The sequence below is a fragment of the Xenopus laevis genome, chromosome 2L (genome assembly GCF_017654675.1).
Source record: "Xenopus laevis strain J_2021 chromosome 2L, Xenopus_laevis_v10.1, whole genome shotgun sequence".
NCBI lineage: Eukaryota > Metazoa > Chordata > Amphibia > Anura > Pipidae > Xenopus > Xenopus laevis.
The window spans coordinates 182100462-182123570 of record NC_054373.1 but is presented as its reverse complement, the minus strand read 5'-3'; the positions used below and the strand labels follow the sequence as shown (position 1 = coordinate 182123570).

Genomic DNA, 23109 nt, shown 5'->3' with positions numbered 1-23109 from the left:
TTCATGCTGAGGTCAGGGTCAGATTTTGATAGACAGGTAGCCCTTTCATATCAGATGTTTTAGAACTACCGTATATACTCGCGTATAAGCCGAGTTTTTCAGCATCCAAAATGTGCTGAAAAAGTCTACCTCGGCTTATACGCGGGTCAGCATTTTAGGAAAACATTATTTTTTTTTTTACCGTTTTGCTGCTTTAGGTTGCCTGTCCGTGGATTCCCCCAGATTCAGCTCAGCACTCACGGCCCGTCTGTTCTGCCTAACCTGCCCACCCACCAATGAAGAAACAGTAGGCGTGTTTAAAGATCGCTGCCCCTTTCTCTGTGCGGACAGAATGTGTGTGCGGCCCGCACTGCCTCCCCGTGCCTGGTGTCCCCTCTCATCTTCTACCACAGGCCGCGGCCTCATTGCGCAGGAGCGAGATCGCAGAGAGTCCAAGAAAGCGGAAAGCGCCACTCGCACTCACCGGGAAGCCGAGCACCAACATGGTAAATGAGCTTCACATGCTAATATCCGTTTTAAAGTGCAGGGTTATTACGGGCTTGGTCTCCATCTAAGCCTGCCCCCAGCAGGGTCTGACAGGCAAAGGAAAGCGGACGGCGCTGCTCTAAACTGTAACTCCAGCCTCTGGGTTTTGTGGCCTAGTCACTAGCTGTCAGCACCCGGCTCTCCTAAACAGCAATCTTACTGGGGCAGGAAGGGATAGATAGAGCTAGAGTTATGGAACAGATGTGTCTGCTCGCTATGTGTATTGCTATGAACTGTGTGTCACAATAACACTTTCCTGCCAGCCATGACTGCTGACTGAACTGCCTTTACTCCCCACTAATGAAGACACAGTGAGAAAAAGCAGGAAGCATTGCGCTTCTACAAAGTTGATCTTTAAACAAGCATACTGTTTCTTCATTGGTGGGTGGGCGCGTTGGCAGATCAAATGGGCCGTGAGGATTTCTTTACTGAAATCTGAATCTGGGGGAATACCATATTATTGTCAGTGAAGATGCTGGGCAACACCAAAGACACCTGATCTTCCCTAAACTTATTTTGCCAGTTCTTCCCCTAGGCTTATACACGAGTCAATAAATTTTCCCAGTTTTCATAGGTAAAATTAGGTACCTCGGCTTATACGCGGGTCGGCTTATACACGAGTATATACGGTAACTCAAATAACCAACTCAACCAGCATGAACAAACAGAATTTCCATCAGAACTGGTTATTTTAAGAGTGAGCTTTAATATATTGTCTAAGCAAAGGGTGCAACCCCTCCCCACAGGATGTACAAGTATGGGATCTATTATCTGGAAACCCATTATCCAGAAAGCTCCAAATTACTGAAAGGTCTTCTCCCATAGACTCCATTTTATCCAAATAATCCAAATGTTTAAAAAGTATTTCCTCTCTCTCTGTGTAATAATAAAACAGAAGTTTGTACTTGATCCCAACTAAGATATAATAAATCCTTATTTGAAGCAAAACCAGCCTATCAGGTTCAGGGTCAGACTGAAGCATTGGGGGCCCCCGGGACTGCAACCCAAAGGGCCCTTCTAGCAGTCACCGGGGGGCACCTCCCGACTTTTACACTATGCTCCCTGTGCATGCCCCCTGATGTGCAAACAGTCATGCGCATGAGCGAAGAACACCGCTCTAATCAGGGGAGCAGGTCTGTGCTGGTGGGGACCCATGAGGGCCGGGGCCCAGCAATAGGGATGTAGCGAACCGCCGATAATGTGTTCGCAAACGCCGTTCGCGAACACCGGCAAAAAATGCGGACATTTCGCGAACAGTTTGCGAACTTCGAACATCCGAAAATCGTTCGATTCGAACGATCGAAGGATTTTAATCGTTCGATCGAACGATTTTCGTTCGAATCGAACGATCGAAGCCATTCGATCGAATGATTTCATTCAATCCAATGGCTTCGATCGTTCGATTCGAACGAAAATCCTTCGATTTTAGTGATCGAATGGTCGAATGGTCGAACGATTTTGACGCGAACGCCTATTGGCGAACGTCGCGCGACGTTCGCGAACTTGCGGCGGACGCGAACAGCCGATGTTCGCGCGAACAAGTTCGCCGGTGAACAGTCCGCGACATCCCTACCCAGCAAGTTTTTTCCCAGTTTCCCACTGGCCCAGTCCGACCCTGATTGGGTTTATTTAATGTTTAAATGTTTTTTTAGTAGAGTTAAGGCACGAAGATGCAAATTACTGAAAGATCGATTATCCAGACAACCCCAGGTCCTGAACATTCTGGATAACAGGTCCCATACCTCTATTAGACCTAACTGTCAATAAAAAACTGACTCCACCTACTGCATAAAGAGAAAAAAAAGAGAGCCAGGTGCAAGTGCTTTGTATGTGCTGTTCTGATGATTACTTTAAGTACAACACACTTATGCACAAATGTTAATCTTCCTGTAACAAAACCTACCTGCCCTGGTGGTCTAGTGGGGTGGCGGGGACGCCCGCCGTGTGGTCCTCTTCCTGCGCCATCTTGCCTTCCTTAGGGCGCGATTGTGCATGTTTTTGGCGCAAATTCTTTCCCCTATAAAAGGCCCATTCTGACTGCAGACAGAGGCCCATGATAGAACTTGGTTTCTAGTGGTTTCCTGAGCCTTGTGCATCTGATCTGTATCCTGCTTGTTTGATTACCCGTGTTTGACACAGCCTGTTCTTGACTACTCTGCATTCTGTATCCTGACCCTTGCCTGCCTACGACAACTCTTCCTGCTTAACCCCTTGATTGACAACCCGGTTTGACCCTTGCCTGCCTGACGATTCTGATGTCTGACCATCCTTCTGCCTAATCCTTTTGTACCGTGACCTTCGGCCCAAAAGACTTTTCTAACAGCAGGGACAGAACTAAATTTTTTGTCTTTAAAGAGGCATGGAAATTGTACCTTAGTTTCCATCCTCACTCATTCTCATCTGGTGAGGAGGAAGTAAGGTTTGTAATGACCCTGTTATTGGGTGACCCCAAAATTTGGGCCCTCAGGCTGCCTTCTTCCGACCCTGCTTGTTATTCCCTAGACACATTTTTTGATAGCATGGCAATTCTTTACGATGACCCGGATCTTGCATCTTCTGCTGATTCCGCGATTCGTAAGTTGCGCCAGGGGAAAAGGGATGCGGAGGTGTACTGCACTGAGTTCTGCCGGTGGGTAGTGGAAACTGGGTGGAACAATTTGGCTCTACGGAGTCAGTTCCATTTGGGGTTATCTGACTCAGTAAAGGATAGTCTTGTAAATTACCCCCTATCTTCCAACCTGGACGATTATGTCTTTGGCCATCCAGGTAGATAGGAGACAGAGGGAGAGAAAGGGTGAGAGGGGTGGTTCTACTTATTCTGGGGTTACTAATGTGATATCTAATATGGTGACCGATGTTAAGTTTTCTAACCCCTCTGTGCCTCTGCCTCAGGAAGAGCCTATGCAGTTAGGCATATCCCATCTAACTCCTGAGGAGAAGGCACGCAGGCATCTCCAAGGTTTATGTATATACTGTGGGGAAAAGGGTCTTTCTTAAATTTTTGTCCTAGGAGGAAAGGGAGGCTCCCTAACCTATATAGAGAAGGGAGCTCCATTTGGGTGCAGGAGTCTCCTCTCCCCAATCTGCCACTAAGGTTTTGATTCCGGTCAAACTAACCTGGCCTACGGGCTCTTTCAAGGTGTCTGCTTTTGTGGATTCAGGGGCAGAGGGGAACTTTTTGGACGCTGCATTTGCAGCCAAACACAACATTCCATTGGTTCCTCTAAGTTCCCCCCTGAAAATTTGGGCAGTGGTCAAAAGACCATTAGGGTCAGGTATAGTGTCTAAGAAAACTGTTTTACTTTCTATGTCTGTAAATAATTTGCACGGTGAGGAGATTGCGCTATACCTCATTGAGGGTGCTACTTCTCATCTTGGGGTTACCTTGGCTCCAGAGGCATAACCCTCTTATTGATTGGGTTTCGAAAAAGGTAGTCCAATGGGGTTCAAAGTGTGGTGGGGTCTGTATTCCTCAAGTAGTAGCTACTACTTCTCTAGAGGGGTTACCTGCAGCTTATGTTGAGTTTGAGGATGTTTTTTCTAAAAAGGCTGCTGAGACCTTACCCCCACACCGGCCATATGATTGCCCAATTGACTTGATCCCAGGGTCTACGCCCCCTCGTGGGAGGACATACCCTCTTTCATTGCCAGAAGCCCAGGCAATGAAAGAATATATTCGGGAAAACCTGGAAAGAGGCTTCATTCGGCCTACCTGTTCCCCTGCTGGGGCTGGGTTCTTTATTCTGGGGAAAAAAGATGGTGGTCTTCGTCCCTGTATAGACTATAGGGGTCTCAAAAAGATCACCATTAAAAACAGCTATCCCCTCCCCTTGATCTCAGAGTTGTTCGATCAGATCAGGATTTATCCTAAGCTAGATCTTAGGGGGGTTTATAACCTCATTCATATCAGGGAAGGGGATGAGTGGAAAACAGCGTTCAACACCAGGGATGGCCACTACGAATATTTGGTGATGCCATTCGGTCTTTGTAATGCCCCCGCAGTGTTCCAGGAATTTGTCAATGACCTGCTGGGGATATTCGTAGTGGTCTATCTTGATGACATTCTTATTTTCTCTTCTAATCTGGTTGAATACAGGAATCATGTTTGTGAGGTTTTACGTAGACTTAGAGAAAATAATATGTATGCAAAACTCGAGAAGTGTTCTTTTGAGGTTACCTCTGTTCAATTTTTGGGGTTTAACATTTCTAACAGGGATCTTGAGATGGATCCAGGGAAGGTGAGAGCAGTCCTGGAGTGGACCCAACCCCTTTCTTTACGAGCAACCCAAAGGTTGTGTATAAGTCAGTGGCAGAGGTCCCTATCCTCTTTTGAAGTTTCTGTGGTCTGCACTATAATAAGCCTGAAAATCTGACCTTTTCGGGCAAAAATCTGAAAAATTCGGGCATTTCGGAAAAAAGGACTAAAAAAAATCGTATGATTACAATTGATTTTATCAAACCAAATAAATTGAGATTTTTTAATAATAAATAAGATCAAATGGGGTATTAGAGTTTGGTTGTGGTTTTTTTATTTAAAAAAAAAAAACGATCAATTTGGATTTTAGTAAATAACCCTCCAAATTTTATAAATGTTACTAAGAGGTATAAAAAGTATAAGATACTGAAAATTCTTTCTGGAGATTTTTATTTCCTGAACTGTGGGGCAATGGCAGTAATAGAGACCCATTAAATATAGATTAAAAATCAAACAAGAAACTATTAATAAAAAAAATGTAAAAGTACATAGGATTGGTGGTCATACTCCATCACAAGGGTAATTCCATACTGTCAATCTACTATTAAAATTTTATATGCGCAACTACATCCTAGTGGGCCAAATTATAGACTATGATGGTTTATGGACACATTATGGACAAAAAGTACCGTTATATTTTAAATACAATATATCAACTATGGGACAATTGGAATGCAGAGATATCTAAAACCAGCAGACCTTCAAAGTATGTTCTAAAGAGTTGATCATTGGTTTTTTCATAGGGCAAAATGAATGCCACTTGAGAACCACGGTACCTACAAAATGTCCTACCCAAAAAGATACACTCAGCACAAGGAGAATTTGTTTTTCCTAATTACATTCTATTATACTATATGCTATAGCTGAGCTGGGTTGAGGACAGCCCAGACAAGAGGTAACCATCAGATCCCAACCAGTCCATAGAGGCAGATGCACAACCTGATTGTCTTTGTCTGAACATTATATTTGTATTCATTGTGCCCCTATTTTTCAATTCACTCCAAAAATGTTCCTATTACAAAAGATCTGTTTGGCTTTCACTCGTATTTCCTTTAGTTTTAGACCATATATGAGTGGGTTTAGTAATGGGGCAATGACAAAGGCTTGTACTGATATGAGAACTCTCAGTTCAATTGGCATAATGTTGCCTGGATATCGATTCAGTAGTGTATCGGAGAGCAGACTCAGTACAAAATAGGTGAGTGATATTATATGGGGAATGCAGGTCTGCAAGGCTTTGGATCTGTGGTCTGTAGAGGACCGCATGCATAACCTCAAGATCTGAAGATATGAGATCAGGATAGTTCCTGTTGTCAACCCAAGTACAACTATGGTGATAAAGAGGCCATACACATTGTTCACTGTTGTATCAGCGCATGAGAGTTTCACTACTGACCAGTTGTCACAGTAGAACTTCTGTACAACGGAGCTGCACAATGGAAGTCGGATGGTCAGTATCAACTGTATAGTAAATTGAAGGAGTCCATAAACCAATGCTATAGCAAAGAGTCTGCACACTGTGGATAAAGACATGATGCTGTTATATCTCAGTGGGTTACAGATGCACACGTAACGGTCAATGGCCATAATCCCCAAGATGGCCATCTCATACCCTCCGTAAGTATGGAGGCCGTACACCTGGACTATACAGGCAATGTAGGAAATGGTGTGGGTTTTGGACAGAAGATTGACAAATAAATTGGGGAAAAAAGCTGCACTTCCATACAGTCCGTTAGCAGAGAGAGCAGCAATGAGGACATACATGGGCTCATGCAGACTCCTGTGCATCACTATGGTACCAATCACTGTACAGTTGGACACAACAATCATAACAAACCAAAGAAAAATGAGTGTGCTGTAGACGTATTTAATTTCTGCCATTTCCTCAAAAGTCAGCGTCAGCACTGAGGGATGTGGGTCAGTGGAATTTTGCATTGTTACTTTCATCTGTTTTATGTTTCCTGCAAAAAGAAAAAAGATTGTCACCATAGAACATTCAAGAAACACGGGGGCTGAGTATAGAGGAGTAAAATACAATGTTCCTACCCTGGGTAGTTGCTCCATCTATAGAATATCACAGCATAAAATATCATGGAATATCACAGCACAATGATTCAGATGCCAATGTATTTATCTGTGTAACTGATGAATAAAACATTGAGTTCCCCGCCTATTGGTTCAATGTAAAGAAAAATCTTATCAATTCTTGTTCTAGATCAACTATCTCTATAATGTTTACTTAGAATAGTGTGTGTAACCATAGTCTCTATTAATTGAGATATCTTGTGGTTAATTAACTTAATTAATTAAGTATGAATGCCACCGGATACTCCACATTGCTTCAGATGTATTATACTGAACGTGTAGTTCCTCCCTGCTCACTTGAAAGTCCACCACTTCCTGTTTGTTCTTACGGACATCACCCAAACACATTGCTTCAACCCAGTCAGTTAGCAAACCTAATGTCATCCAGAAGAAGCTGTCTAATTTGGATTTGCAGGGATAAAATCCATTGACAATTGTTGGTCTATTTGGCCATTCATTCCATTCAAATCAGAACCTACGTGGCCTATAGTCTGGGCCCCCTTAACTCATAACAAAGATACAGATATATAGAAACATTGGGGTAACAGTCACCCTGCTATAGTTCCAGGGGTACCCAGGACACAAATAAGCACTCACCTTAAATCTCCCCCTAACTGAACTTCAGGCTGGACCCCCTCAGCTCATAACATGGTTACAGATATCAAGAAACATTGGGGTAACAGTCACCCTTCTATTGTTCCAGGGGTACCCAGGGTACAAATAAGCACTCACCCAAAATCTCCCCCTAACTGACCTTCAGACTGGGCCCCCTTAGCTCATAACAAGGTTACAGATATGTAGAAACTTTGGGGTAACAGTCACCCTGCTATAGTTCCAGGGGTACCCAGGGTACAAATAAGCACTCACCCCAAATCTCCCCCTAACTGACCTTCAGACTGGACCCCCTTAGCTCATAACAAGGTTACAGATATATAGAAACATTGGGGTAACAGTCACCCTGCTATAGTTCCAGGGGTACCCAGGGTAAAAATAATCACTCACCCCAAATCTCCCCCTAACTGGCCTTCAGACTGGGTCCCCTTAGCTCATAACAAGGTTACAGATATATAGAAACATTGGGGTTTCACCCTGCTATAGTTCCAGGGGTACCCAGGGTACAAATAAACACTCACCCCAAATCTCCCCCTAACTGTCCTTCAGACTGGGCCCCCTTAGCTCATAACAAGGTTACAGATATATAGAAACATTGGGGTAACAGTCACCCTGCTATAGTTCCAGGGGTACCCAGGGCACAAATAAGCACTCACCCAAAGTCTGGCTTTGGGGATAATTTATTCCATATACATAAACACAATATACACAGCGGGGCCTTGACCGTGGGGTCTACTGCACAGTAAGCCTCACTTCTCAGTCACCTTCTAGTTCCCTGACCTGTACAGTCATCAGCCTTGTGCTTTTATGGCTTTTGGGTTTTGTTTCTACAACTAAAGACTGAGATCAATATAATTTAATGAGTGATTAATATGAGGGCGTATATAATATATACTGATAACTATAAGGGGGGTAGAACAGTGAGACTTACCTATAGTCTGTACGCTTTGTATTGCCCTCTCTCCATAAGTCCAAGGTGTAACTTTTTCTCTTCCAGAAGCATTTTTGTTATGATGATAATTTCATTTTTCTGTTTAGTCAGTTTGTTTCATCATCCCAGACTGATGAATGGATTGGCTGCAAGAGGAGCTTTTGTAGAGAATTATAGTCAAATACAGATGGAAGATTCTTTATCTACTCAAAAAACAGAAATATTCACTAAATACAGAAGAATAAAAAGTGTGCTTTGCCTAGACCAATACAATATGAATTCATAATGATATTATCTCACATAAGAATGACCTGTGACTATTAAATACCCACAGATTCCTCTGTTCAAGGGCTTTTATACATCACCATCCCAGTATGGGAAGTTGTTCGGGGGTTTCCAGTTGGAAACAAAGACAATTGGATAAACTCATGTGATGAGATTTCATTTGGGAATATCCCTCTGTAGAAATCACTCTAATTAGGCAGTTTATCGGTTACTAATTAAATGGAAAAATAATACAGGCATCATTTAGTAATGGTAGAACCAGCGCTATGGGAGTGTATCCCTTTTAAACACCAAACACAGAGAACTTGTTTATACTCATCTATTCCTGTGCTTGAGACAATTGGCTGGTTGCTTTGACTTTGGTGAATGAAGTGGTGGAACTACGATTGCGATTGCTCTAGGGCCATGACCTACTTAGGGCCTGCCGGACGCTCACTTTGGCGCAAATCCACTGCAAAATGTGTGTCTGGAGGGGGCCTACACCCAAGCTTGGGAACTACTTGTTCTGTTACTGGTGCAGGAGATGCTGGGGTCACGGGTACCATGTTTGTACATGTGCTGAGTCAGTTAAATCATAAACAACTGAAATCAGTTTGAAGGGCATCTATTAAAAATGAAAATGTATTATTTGAAATTTTTATACATTTTTCAAGGAACATTTAATCAGCATTATGGTCAATATTGAGATTTCAGCAGAAAGAACCCAGAAAGAAGAAGAACAGTGGGAAAAGGAAAGGAGGGAAGAGGATAATTATTTTGTGGTAGTTGGAAGCATAAGAATTTTTTTCTGCTTGGAAGGTCTTTTCTACCATTTTCCTTTTGTCTTGTTATTATAGTTTGAGGGTGGCTATGAATTTGGAGAGTTGGAGGGTAGTGATGGATGAAGAAATTTCGGCAGAAACAAATCTGCTGGGAATTTCCATGTTTTGATGCAAGTGAAATATCCACCCCGTCAAAAAAAGTTATTTTGACGCTCATTGGCTTCAATGTGTTTCATTAATTTTTCACCGTTTGGCGGCACACATTCGCCCATTACTGTTGGAGAGTTTTTGTTTCCAGGTTTTTCATACTTGACGGGTGAGTCTCTGTGTGTTGGAGGGTGGTGAGTGTGGGAGCACGGAGTTCTTGTAGGACAGATTTGAGTTTGTTAGATTAATCAGTTCTCCTAGTGGTTGGATTTCCATCTTCTGGAAATTTGGAGCCTGGTCAAGGTAAGTGTGTGGAAGACTACCTTCCAAAATTGGTATGGGTAGTTCTCAATGAAGTCTAAGGTTGAGTAGAGCTAGGGGGGAGGAGTTAGTCTGGTGGTTATTTCATATAAGCTTCATCTCACTGAAATAAGACACTTTCTAAATACAATCTGTACTGTTCATGAAATAATCAGTTACTTTTCAGTATCTCCCTCTCAGCAACCTGTCACTCAATGCTTCATGCTGAGGTCAGGGTCAGGTTTTGATAGACAGGTAGCCCTTTCCTATCAGATGTTTTAGAACTAACTCAAATAACCAACTCAACCAGCATGAACAAACAGAATTTCCATCAGAAATGGTTTTATATATGCTTTAATATATTGTCTAAGCAAAGGGTGCAACCCCTCCCCACAGGATGTACAAGTATGGGATCTATTATCTGGAAACCCATTATCCAGAAAGCTCCTAATTACTGAAAGGTCTTCTCCCATAGACTCCATTTTATCCAAATAATCCAAATGTTTAAAACTGATTTCCTTTCTCTGTGTAATAATAAAACAGTCGCTTGTACTTGATCCCAACTAAGATATAATTAATCCTTATTGGCAGCAAAACCAGCCTATCAGGTTCAGGGTCAGACTGAAGCATTGGGGCCCCCCCAGACTGCAACCCAAAGGGCCCTCCTGGCAGTCACCGGGGGGCACCTTCCGACTTTTACACTATGCTCCCTGTGCATGCCCCCTGATGTGCAAACAGCCATGCGCATGAGCGAAGAACCACCCCTCTAATCAGGGGAGCAGGTCTGGGCTGGTGGGGACCCATGAGGGCCGGGGCCCAGCAATTTTTTTTCAAGTGTCCCACCGGCCCAGTCCGACCCTGATTGGGTTTATTTAATGTTTAAATGTTTTTTTAGTAGAGTTAAGGCACGATGATGCAAATTACTGAAAGATCGATTATCCAGACAACCCCAGGTCCTGAGCATTCTGGATAACAGGTCCCATACCTCTATTAGACCTAATTGTCAATAAAAAACTGACTCCACCTACTGCATAAAGAGAAAAAAAAGAGAGCCAGGTGCAAGTGCTTTGTATGTGCTGTTCTGATGATTACTTTAAGTACAACACACTTATGTGCAAATGTTATTCTTCCCTAAAACCCAATCAATATTCACCAAAAATTTTTCCCAGCATCTTCAAGTGTTTGGATACGGTTTCAGATTAGAACATTCATATTGCCTCCCCCCCAACCCAGTGTTGAATCAACCCAAATACAGGGCAGGGCCTCGGGCAGCATGGAATGGCCACTTACCAGAGGAGGCAAAAAGCTGCCTCTGGCAACTAAAAGAGTCGAATTTCCAAGGGGAACTATCTAAAATGAAAATGTAATATAGGCTTCAGCATACTGAAATAAGAAACGTTCTAAATACAGTCAATTAAATATTCTGCATTGTTTCTGAAATAATCAAGTTTATCTTCACTATTCCTCTCTCAGCATCTGTTTCTCTTCATTCTGTCTTTACGCAGCAGTTGGGTGTCAGATATTTATATATAGTTAGATCCAATATATCTTATAGGGGGTTCGCTTTCCTAGCAGATGTATTAGAGCTCACTCAAATAACTGATTCCAGTACAAAAAAAATCTAACAAAATAACTGCCTTTTGCACAAACTCTGCATGTAGAGAGACATGATGTCTGGTGAGTTTAATAGAGTGAGCTCTAATACATCTTCTAGGCAAAAGGAGCCCCCCTATAAGATATATTGGGGCAAATTCTCTAACATCTGAAAATTCGCCAGCGACGGCTTCGCTCACAGCACAACACTTCACCAGGCGTAGATTCACCAGGACAAAACTAATTCACTAAAATCCAAAGTTGTGTCCAGGGCGCCGAACGATGGCAAAGTTGCACTAGCGTTACTGCGGCAAAAAAAGCGAAGTTGCGCTAGTGTTGAAGCAAAAACATTACACTACACAAGCCCAGGAAACCTTAATAAAATAGAGGTGTTATATTGCCCTACACATGAGCCCAGTGTATAGTTAATGTGCCATATGTTAGGAAATGTAGGGGGGAAGCCGGTTACCCCAAAAAAATGTACTCTCTTTTTCAGCCTATGACCCTGAAAAAGGAAAAGTCGCCAGCGTTTTATGGGAACAATTTTCAACTATTTTTTGGGGAAGTCCTATCTACTCTATTGCACTTCGCCTGGTCTGAGGTGACGAACATAAGTCTGGCATAAGAGGTAACGTTCAGTAAAATCCTCATCTTATTGAATTTGCGCAGTTACTTCCATTCGCCAGAGCGCAAATTCATCAGGCGTTAGGGAGCGAGTCTATCTCCTTCGCTAGCAAAGTTATGCCAGCGACCGTTAGTAAATCTGCGAAGTATCGAAATGACGTCACGCTGGTGAATTTCCGCCCACGTTAATCACTTTGCCCCATCGGATCTGTCAGTAAATATCTGACATATTTCAGTATGTTGAAGCTTATACTAAATTTACATTTTTGAGATAGTTCCCCTTTCAATTAGTATGCTGCCAAGATAATAATAACAAACGCTTGAAAACAATTACTGACAATTATTAATTTTATTTGGAATTGGCGTATGACGTATTCTTTGTCCATACGGACGTCGCTGTTTTATTATAATATTGCTGGTGCATTGCTTACTTCTTTGTGGATCAAAGTCTTGGGGCGAGTGATGAGCTAATCTTTCCCCTTTCGCTTCACCAGAAAATTTGTCAAACTGTGCGAAAACTCATCAAATGAAATAAAATTTGGGAAACTCATTAAATTCTATGGGTGACATTTTTGGCACAGTGACTTTTTTGTAGCAAAATGTATTAGAGTCTAGGGGTGAATTTTCTTGTTTGCCGCATCTTTTTCATCTTGTCACACACAAAACTGACCACATGGCTAATTTGTGGGACAATTCCGCTTAAATGTTCACCGGCAGCAAAACTCAGAAATTTGCTCCTCACTACTCCAAGAATGTCTCTTCTCTTTCACTTCCAAACAGAAATTTGATGGCTGGAACTCCATGCAAGGTCCTCAAACCAGCCCTTACCTGAAACACTCAAGGACCTGAAAGGGGTGGCGCATCTTTAAGTTAACTTTTAGTATGTTATAGAATTGTCCATTCTGAGAAATATTTCAATTGGTCTTCCTTATTTATTTTTTGCTGTTTTTTAATTCATTGCCTTTTTCTTCTGACTCTTTCCAGCTTTCACTGACCCCATCTAAAAACACATGCTCTATAAGGCTACAAATGTATTGTTATTGCTACTTTTTATTCCTCATCTTTATATTCAGGCCTCTCCTATTCATATTCCAGTCTCTTATTCAAATAAATACATGGTTGCTAGGGGAATTTGGACCCTAGCAACCAGATTGCTGAAATTGCAAACTGGGGAGCTGCTGAATAAAAAAGCTAAATATCTCAAAAACCACAAATAATAAAACATGAAAACCAGAGAATATCCCTCTCTGCATCAGGGATCCCTAGCCTTTAGAACCCATGAGCAACATTCAGAAGTAAAAGGAGTTGGGGAGCAACGCTAGCATGAAAAATGTTCTTGGGGTGCCAAATAAGTGCTGTGATTGGCCATTTGATAGCCCCTATGTCAGGGCCAAGCCCCAGGCAAAACGGCCAGCACCATCGCCCCCTCTGCAGCCGCGCATACATGAGAATACATGAGCATACATGAGCATACATGAGCATACATGAGCATACATGAGCATATACGCGCGCTGACCGGTAGGATCGCCTCTTCACCTCTGGTTCCCGTGTACAGGTGCGCAAACCACCGAAATTTGCCAAATTTGTGGACGGGGGTAGGCAGCAGGGCAAGGTAGGTGCCTGGTGCCCCCTACGTTTTGCGCCCTAGGCCCGTGCCTATTCTGCCTATCTCTAGTTCCGGCCCTGCCCTATGTGGATTGTCATCCTACATTGAGACTCTGTTTGGCAGAGCACCTGGTTTTTATACAACCAAAACTTGCCTCCAAGCCTGAAATTCAAAAATAATCACCTGCTTTGAGGCCACTGGGAGCAACATCGAAGGGATTGGAGAGCAACATGTTGCTCACGAACTACTGTTGGGGACCACTGCTCTACATCATACTAAGGGGCAGATTTATAAAGGGTCGAAGTGAAAATTCAAAGTAAAAAAAAAATTTATTTCAAACTATTTTTGTGTACTTTCACGAATAAGCCAAAATTCGAAAATGTGACTATTCGATATTGAAATTTATCATGTACTGTCTCTTTAAAACTTTGACTTCAAACATCCGCCATCTAAAACCTGCTGAATTGCTGTTTTAGCCTATGAGGGCCCCCCATGAACCAATTTGGAGTCATTTGGTGGACTTTGAAAAATCAAACTTTTTTTGGAACAAATACTTCAATTCAAATTCAATCAAACGCACTAAAACTTAGATTCGAACAATTCAAATAGAGCCTATTCGCCTGAAGTTAAAAACTTTCAGTTCAAAAAAAGTCCCATTACTTCGAAATTCGACCCTTGATCAATCTGCAATTTAGAGTTTAATTTAAGGTGAACAACCCAATTAATAAGGGTCAGAGTGCAAAAGCCAATTTCAGATCTTCAATTTTCAACTTTTAGAGTGACCATTTGGTGGCAAACGTGCCCTATTGTGTAGCACCCTTAGGCTTTTCTACATTTTGGCTTATGGGTATAAAAGTTTGGCGACTTGTTATCAACATCAATAAGTTTATTAAATATTTTCTAAAAATAATTTTTTTAAAAAAAGATGTTACAGTTGGAAGTGGTATTTGTGGTAAAATATCAATAACTGGTCATATTTTTGTAATCTCTGAATATTTTCATGTGTCATTAAAGCTGAGCCAACATCACATACTGACTTTCAGCATCGGACCTGTCAACTCTAGCAAAGAGTTAGTTGGTGAAGGCGAAAGTCTTTACATCTCCTAGTGATGTTACACGGAAGTGATGTCACAAATACACTTGTGAAACTGCTGATCTCTCCCTGCGCATGTGCATAATGGTTTTCCGACATCGCTGCCTCTGTTCGGATACATATTGAATTTGGCCAGAGAAATTGGAAAACCCAAGGGAATTACATTTCGGGCAGATTTATCGGGGGTCAAATTTTGAGTTTATTTTAGTGTAATTTGACTAGGGAATAGTCAAAATTCATTTCTAATTTATAAAAAAAATAATTCACATTTTAAAATTTATCATGTACTGCCCCTTTAAAAATTCAAATTTGATTATTCACCATCTAAAATCTGCCAAATTGGTGTTTTAGGCTATGGGGGACCTCCTACAATCAATTTGTAGTCATTTCATGGACTTGAAAAAACATTTTTTTTTAAAAAAAAATGTTTTCAATTTTTTTCGGTGACAAAACTCAAATCGAATTCAATTTGGACGATCCTATTCACCAAAATTAAAAATATTTTAATCATTTCCGATTGGTTGTTTTTTTTCCTAATTTCGAGTTTATGGGACTTTATCTGCGTATTAGAAACTCTAATAAAGTCAGAATTTGACCCTTGATAAATCTGCCCCTTGTGTAATTCGACTAGGGAATAGTCCAAATTCGATCCAAGTTTAAAAAAAAAAAACGAAATTTGAAATTTATCATGTACTGTCCGTTTAAGAATTAAAATGTGGCTATTCGCCAACTAAAATCTACCAAATTGGTGTTTTAGCATATGGGGATCCTCCTACAATCAATTTGGAGTTGTTTGGTGGACTTTTTGAAAAAACTAATTTTTTTTTTAAAATTTTGTAAAAAACTCAAATCGAATTTGATTCAAATTCAATTTGAGATTGCAGGCTGATCCTATTCACCCGAATTTAAAAAAAAATTAATACATTTTGATGTTTTTTTTTAGTTTATGGGAGTTTTTAGAAACTCTCATAAACTCTAAATTCGACCCTTGATAAATATGCCCCAAAGTGATGGGAGGCTGGGGTAGAGAGTCCAGTAACTCCTGGCAAAACCAAATACTGCTGGGCTAGTTTAGATGAAGCAGTCAGACCAGCACAGGAACTTTGGTACATTTATTACAACATGGCAGGTAACACAGCCCTGCTCCGCACTTGCTCTCATCTTAGACAGGAAGAGGTAAAACAGGAACAGGAAATTAATCATAAATCAATGGCAAAACAGCAGGAATGCCCTTAACCAAAATGTCCAAAAAAGCTGATACAGTATTCATCATAAATATCCAATGATTCATATTAGAATGTTCTGCAATGGTTTTGGTCTAGTCTAATTCTTCCCAAAAACAACAATAACAGTATTTTATTTTACTGAAAACATCCTCACGTAGACCTCTTCTCTATTACATTTATGGGCAAATTTTTTGATCAACAGAAGGTTTTAGTTACATCTTGACTAAAAGTTTTCCCCAAAAAAGTCTTGGTATCTAGAAAAATATCTGTAATTAAGGTTAAAGAAATATAGAAACATTGGGGTAACAGTCACCCTGCTATAGTTCCAGGGGTACCCAGGGTACAAATAATCACTCACCCCAAATCTCCCCCTAACTGACCTTCAGACTGGGCCCCCTTAGCTCATAACAAGGTTACAGATATATAGAAACATTGGGGTGACAGTCACCCTGATATAGTTCCAGGGGTACCCTGGGCACAAATAAGCACTCACCCCAAATCTCCCCCTAACTGACCTTCAGACTGGGCCCCCTTAGCTCATAACAAGGTTACTGATATATAGAAACATTGGGGTAACAGTCACCCTGCTATAGTTCCAGGGGTACCCAGGGTACAAATAAACACTCACCCCAAATCTCCCCCTAACTGACCTTCAGACTGGGCCCCCTTAGCTCATAACAAGGTTACAGATATATAGAAACATTGGGGTAACAGTCACCCTGCTATAGTTTCAGGGGTACCCAAGGCACAAATAAACACTCACCCCAAATCTCCCCCTAACTGACCTTCAGACTGGGCCCCCTTAGCTCATAACAAGGTTACAGATATATAGAAACATTGGGGTGTCACCCTGCTATAGTTCCAGGGGTACCCAGGGTACAAATAAACACTCACCCCAAATCTCCCCCTAACTGACCTTCAGACTGGGCCCCCTTAGCTCATAACAAGGTTACAGATATATAGAAACATTGGGGTGTCACCCTGCTATAGTTCCAGGGGTACCCAGGGTACAAATAAACACTCACCCCAAATCTCCCCCTAACTGACCTTCAGATTGGGCCCCCTTAGCTCATAACAAGGTTACAGACATATAGAAACATTGGGGTAACAGTCACCCTGCTATATTTCCAGGGGTACCCAGGGTACAAATAAACACTCACCCCAAATCTCCCCCTAACTGACCTTCAGACTGGGCCCCCTTAGCTCATAACAAGGTTACAGATATATAGAAACATTAGGGTAACAGTCACCCTGCTATAGTTCCAGGGGTACCACTATTTTGTTTTTTAAGTATATCTATAAGAAAGTGCAATCCAATTCCATATATTCAAAACAGAATAAGACCCAATACATTTTTACACAGAACATTTCTGAGCTCACTGTACAGGTTATTATTTCGGGTTAATGAGCAGAACTATTCAGCAGATAATTACATATCATGTGAGACACGGGGACATGGGGGGTTTATTAGTGAGAGACGATTGTTCAGGCCACATATATCCTCTGATAATTAGTAAAAATAACAATAACTAATTAGTAAAATAACAAACCCCAACAATATTGTTGTCACACCTGATTTGCAGCACTTTCTCCAGACTGCCACTATGTACATAACAATTGTGTGAATAACTCATTAGTACTGATGCCTCATGGGTAAATATCAGCAGAAAAAGAACAATCATAATAAGAACCTGTGGGAAAGGAAATTCCCTGAATCAGTCAAGTGAGACCAGAGAGAAAAAAATTATGATTTCCAAATGTAAGACTCATGGATTCCATTGCACTGTGCTCTATTGTATTATTGGGATTAAGAGACACATTATTGTACAATCTATAGTACTTTTCCTACAGAACCTTTTTTGATTACTGTAACAATAAGTCCGTGTAGCTGGGTGTTCCGTGCTCTGATATCATACTTAGTGTTTTAGTTACTCCCTCATAGAATTGTGTCTGCAATATAATCTCAAATTGTATCATAGACTTCCAATCAGAATTAAATTGGCTCTGATGAGTATTGGACCTAAAATAGGCTTCCCCAAGTCCAATTAAACTATAGCATTCACTCAGCTTGATCCATTTCATGCTTTAGCCAACACTTATACAGATGTTGTTGTACAAAGGAAGGAAGGGAGGGAGGGAGGAAGGAAGGAAGGAAGGAAGGAAGGAAGGAAGGAAAGGAAGGAAATGAAGGACCGAAGAAAGGATTCCCAAATTATAAAGGCAAATTATAGCATCAGCTCAGCCTGAAGGAAGGAAAGGAAGAGCAGGAAAGGGAAGGGGAGGAAAGGAACAAATGGAAAGGAAAGGGAAGAAAGGAAATATGATGGACCCATGAAAGGCTTCCCAAAGTACAGGCAAACTATAGCATCAGCATCACTATCAAAGTAATTAAAAATAAAAAGGCTACTGGTCACATAGATCTGTATGAGCCAATGTACATCTTCATTGTCCCTTTGTGCTACAGTGATCTCTATAGCGGCACCCTTTTCTTTCCCAATCTCTTTGTGAACTTGCATGGAAATCCAGAACTTTTCATATAGTAGCTGCATATTCCTGGTATTTGGCATTCATACTTACTGTTTGTTGGATGTGAGATGACCATACTGGATGTAATGGCATTAGTTATATGTGTATATGTAACCCACAATGGCCAAAGTGTTCAAACTCATTGCCAGAGGAGTCTGGCTGTATCCATGTATGACTGATCTCATATCTTTAAATACGGAAAATGTCCATGAACTGTAGTACTGCAAACACATATACAGATAAGGACACAATAAATATAGAAGGTTCTTTGCATAAAACACGGTGGCCTCTCCTGAGTTGGACATCAATGGGGAGCAAGTGTCCAGAGATGCTCTTTTTGGTTCTGTTGCCCGACATCTTTTATAGCATGTAAACCACTGGGTTTTGGTTCCAGATCCATACACTTATAAATAAATCCATACATGTGGAAAAAATTCAGAATTCCAGGAATTCCTATGAAGAGAAAAAATAATCGCTCCAGTGCTCATCAAGCTGTGACCAAGAGTAACCTCTGGAACTCTTGGAAAGAAAGAGAACTCATTGTGACCCAAGAATAAACATATTTTCTCTAACACCATAAATGCCAAGTCATTTATTATAACAGCCTAGTATAAAAATGAATTAAAATACAGAACTAATGCGAATACTAATACAAAAACACTGAAAAACTCTAAAAGCTTGAAATAAAGAAAGATTTTACAGTTGGAAAAAAACAAATACTCTTGAATTCATCACCTTGAGTTTTTTTTTTTGTTTAATAAATTGCTAATTACAATAAACTGCAAATAAATGGCAAAGTATAAGGCGCTCTGTTTTATTTCAGAATGTGCTGTAAAAGAGTAATGGGGGTTTGCAGTCAACAGTAGAGACAACACATTTGCTGGTTCTATTGGTGGATGAAGATGAGACTAGTGCTGATATCTGCAGATGGGGAGGCTTTAGCTCACAAGGTTCTCCATTATCAGACTTCATCTCACGTCAATATGGCAAAGGGTCTGATTATGTTACCTCTGTGAATTCTGGGGAGTAACCAGCATGCAATTGTGTTGTTAGATCAATTATGACTCTAGAATTCTGTGATATTGACTATTCTTTGCAATTAGCCCATGTTAGTGACAACTCTGCACTACTCCACATTCTTTCACTCTCTTGTACATACACAAGGATTTGTTTTATACAGAAATGAAGTACTGGATAAAAACTAAAGACCAATTGCAAATTGCCACTGAATACAATGGTCTACATTATTCTCACTTGACATGCATTTTTGTACCCAACATTCAGTGTATTTGCATAAAAAATTATATGAAAGTTAATTTCTAAAAGTGAATTTTCTATTTCTTTAAAGCAGAAGGTGGCATTAAACGTCCATTGGTTTCAGCTGGTCGGGCGAAGTCTGAGACTCAAGTCAAAGAACTAGAATAGGAAAATTGTTCACCACGTGTGGAAACTGGATCAGGCAAAAAATTTGCTCATCCGTAATTACAGGCTACCAAATAACCTTCTATAGAAAATAATGCTTATCATGATAGGAAGGAAGGAAGGAAGGAAAATGAAAGAAAGAAGGAAGGAAGGACCCAAGAAAGGCTTCCCAAATCCCAGCCAGATTATAGCATCAGCTCAGCCTGGAGGAAGGAAAGGATGGGGAGGAAAAAGAAGGAAAGGAACGAATTGAAAAAAAAGGGAAGAAAGGAAATAGGATAGAAGGATGGACCCATGAAAGGCTTCCCAAAGTCCAGGCAAACTATAGCATCTATATAGCACAGGGGTGTCCAAACTTTTGGCTCGCCGGGCCACATTAGAAAAAGAAAAATTGTCTGGGGCCACACATGAAATACACAAACACGTTTGATTTGTAAAAGTAAAGGAAATACACAGAAAAGAACTACAATGCCAGTTGGATAACTAGATGGAGCTATACACTGGAATATGGGACACCTGGATATTAAATAGACGTATTATTATATTATTATTACTAACTGGGCAATGGCAGAGTCCCCCCTCCTCCTATTTCCTTGGGAACCAAACGTTTCAAGCTGGGCCACATTCATATGCATCCTGGGCCACATGTGGCCCTCGGGCCGCAGTTTGGACACCCCTGATATAGCATCTTGTGGAAACAGGATCAGGTAAAAAAATGTGCTCATCCCTAATTACAACCTACCAAATAACCTTCTATAGAAAATAATGCTTACCATTTTTGTCTGTGGAAGGTTATTTGGCAAGTTTTGTTGCACTGGGGGCACAATGCTCTGTTTGCCATAATCTTAATCTAACTGGTGGGAAGGCAATAGAAGTTCTCCATGGACTTTAGACGTAAATGTAAACCCTGGAGTAAATTTAGCTCTGGTTCTTGTACCAAATATCCATATTAAATGTTTCTTGGGGCTTGAAATATCCAGAAATCTATCTGCTCTTTTCATTGGATCCAACAAACAAAAACGATGAGACTCTCTTGGCCAAAATTATTTCTGTACTGAAGGAGCATGGTTCCCCACACACATTGAAAAATGGGTTTGACTGACATAGAGTAGTTTCAATGTCTATTTTTGAAGATATCATCTGTTTCTAAATGGGGGCCCTAAAAATGAAGCTGTGGAGCTAAATTTCCTATATTTGTGCAGTTTAAAGGTAGACTTTTTTAATAAAATGACTGAAAATTAGTAGATCAGAATGTCTTTGACCTCCCTTAAAGGAGAACTAAATGTTAGACCACTAGGGAGCCAATATGTTGGTCAGCATCTAGTAAGGAAAATCAATAACCAAACCAAACTCCCATCCACAAATTGAACTCATTTATCAATAATTCTTCTCAAAAAAGTTGGAGCAAAAAAGCATTGAAACAAATTTGTGCGTCAATTGGAGGCATACGAATGGCGCTCTGAAAATGTGACTTTGTTGAATTTTTGGCACAAAACCTCGACTTCATTGGATTATTGGCCCGAAAACCCGACTTTGGGTCAGATTCAATTCAGTGAGAAAGTTATCTCATGGTTTATCACGGAGAAACTCATGGACGAGATTCAATGCGAGGAGAAAAGACTTTTCTCCAAATTCAGTTCCAGATTTTTCCCTTAGACTTCAATAGAGTTTTCATGTGATAAACAGTGAGATAAGGTTTTGTGAATTGAATTACATCTGAAAGTGAATCTCGCCGACTCACTTTTTTGAAACAATTTCAGGGACATTTGCCATTGACTTCTACATGACCATGACAGGTTGAGATGACTTATTTTTGGATTTGGATTTTAGCAGCTTTGGGGTATGATAAATATTTAAAAATTTAAGTTTTATATTCCTCTAAAAATTTGAGTTTTCCCTTTATTTTCAACCTTAAGCTCCCTTTAACCCCATCTCTGTCCCATTCTCCCTTTCTTCTTTATAAGAAAATACAGCCAGCCACTGTTATTCAGCAATGAACATTTCAGCATGAATCCTGCTATGTATCAAGGACAGGACATTTGACTATATCTCACAAGCAATGTTTAATTTCTCCCGCTTGGTTACTACAAGTGGGGTTGCATTGAGGGCTACTTTTGAAAAACACAGTTTTACACAGTTTTGCTCCTGTCGCTCCCTCTCTATTCTTTTGTTTTCCTCATTGTTTGTTAGAAGCAGATATTGGAGATACAGTATTTGCAGAATTTTTGGATGTTTTATCAGGGTTTCAAGTCTCTGCTCCTAAGGAAAGAATGGCTAGTGTTAGCTATGGGCAAAGTGTGCACAATAATTCTGCAATTTTTTTTACCATTCTTGCCATTAAAGGTTATATCTCACATCTCTGCAAACTTATATTTCTCCTATCTCTCTCCTAGGCTGTATCTAGATCAAAGCCTCCTGTAGGTTGCCAGTCCACATATATACAAACACAGCCCTTATATGGCACCCCAGGAACTTTTTGCAATCTTATGTTGCCAGGAATTCAAAAAGAAGTGGTGACTTTGAGGCCACAAGGAACAACATCCAAGAGGTTGGTGAGCAACATGTTGTCCACAAGCCACTTGTTGATGATCATTGATGTAGGGCATGTGGGAAATGTATAGAGAGCAAAAAATGGACATGATTTTGCCTTCCTATTGGCTCCAAAGCAATTTGGAGAAATTTAAAGGCAGTTTGCGAATGATGACACAAAGCAAAACATGGGAGATTTGCTCATCGTAGTCAACATGACTTGAAATAAGGAAAAAATGATTGGTAGCCCAAAAGAAGGAAAAAGGTGCCACGTAAAAACAACAATAGACTCTAATTTATTTTGTTTTAAAAAAGTTGTCCATAGACTTTAATGTGTTTTGTATTTTTTTACCATTTCACAATGCTCATCACTAAACTACACTTGATCTTAGCCAAAAGAGCAATAAACTGAACATACAGATAACATACAAAAAAAACCCAAAACCCGATAACCTATACAAGAGGTAGGGAAGGCCCTGCCCAAAAGAGCTTTCATTCTTTAGGAACATAAAAATCTGCCTGGTTAGGTAAGAGGAGCTAAAAAGAACCAAGGAGAACTTTACAAAGCAAGCCATGCAGTTTAATGGCT

The 23109-nt window shown here is 40.6% G+C and overlaps 1 protein-coding gene across 1 annotated transcript; it reads right to left on the bottom strand.

Annotated features, from left to right (window-relative positions):
- Nucleotides 1–5770: 5770 nt before the first annotated feature.
- On the bottom strand, nt 5771–7213 carry LOC121399771 (olfactory receptor 52M1-like). Its single transcript, XM_041581336.1, has 2 exons — nt 7111–7213; nt 5771–6741 (listed from the first exon to the last, which is right to left on the bottom strand). Exons 1-2 carry the CDS (start codon nt 7211–7213, stop codon nt 5771–5773), a joined length of 1074 nt encoding a protein of 357 aa, XP_041437270.1.
- Nucleotides 7214–23109: the final 15896 nt, after the last annotated feature.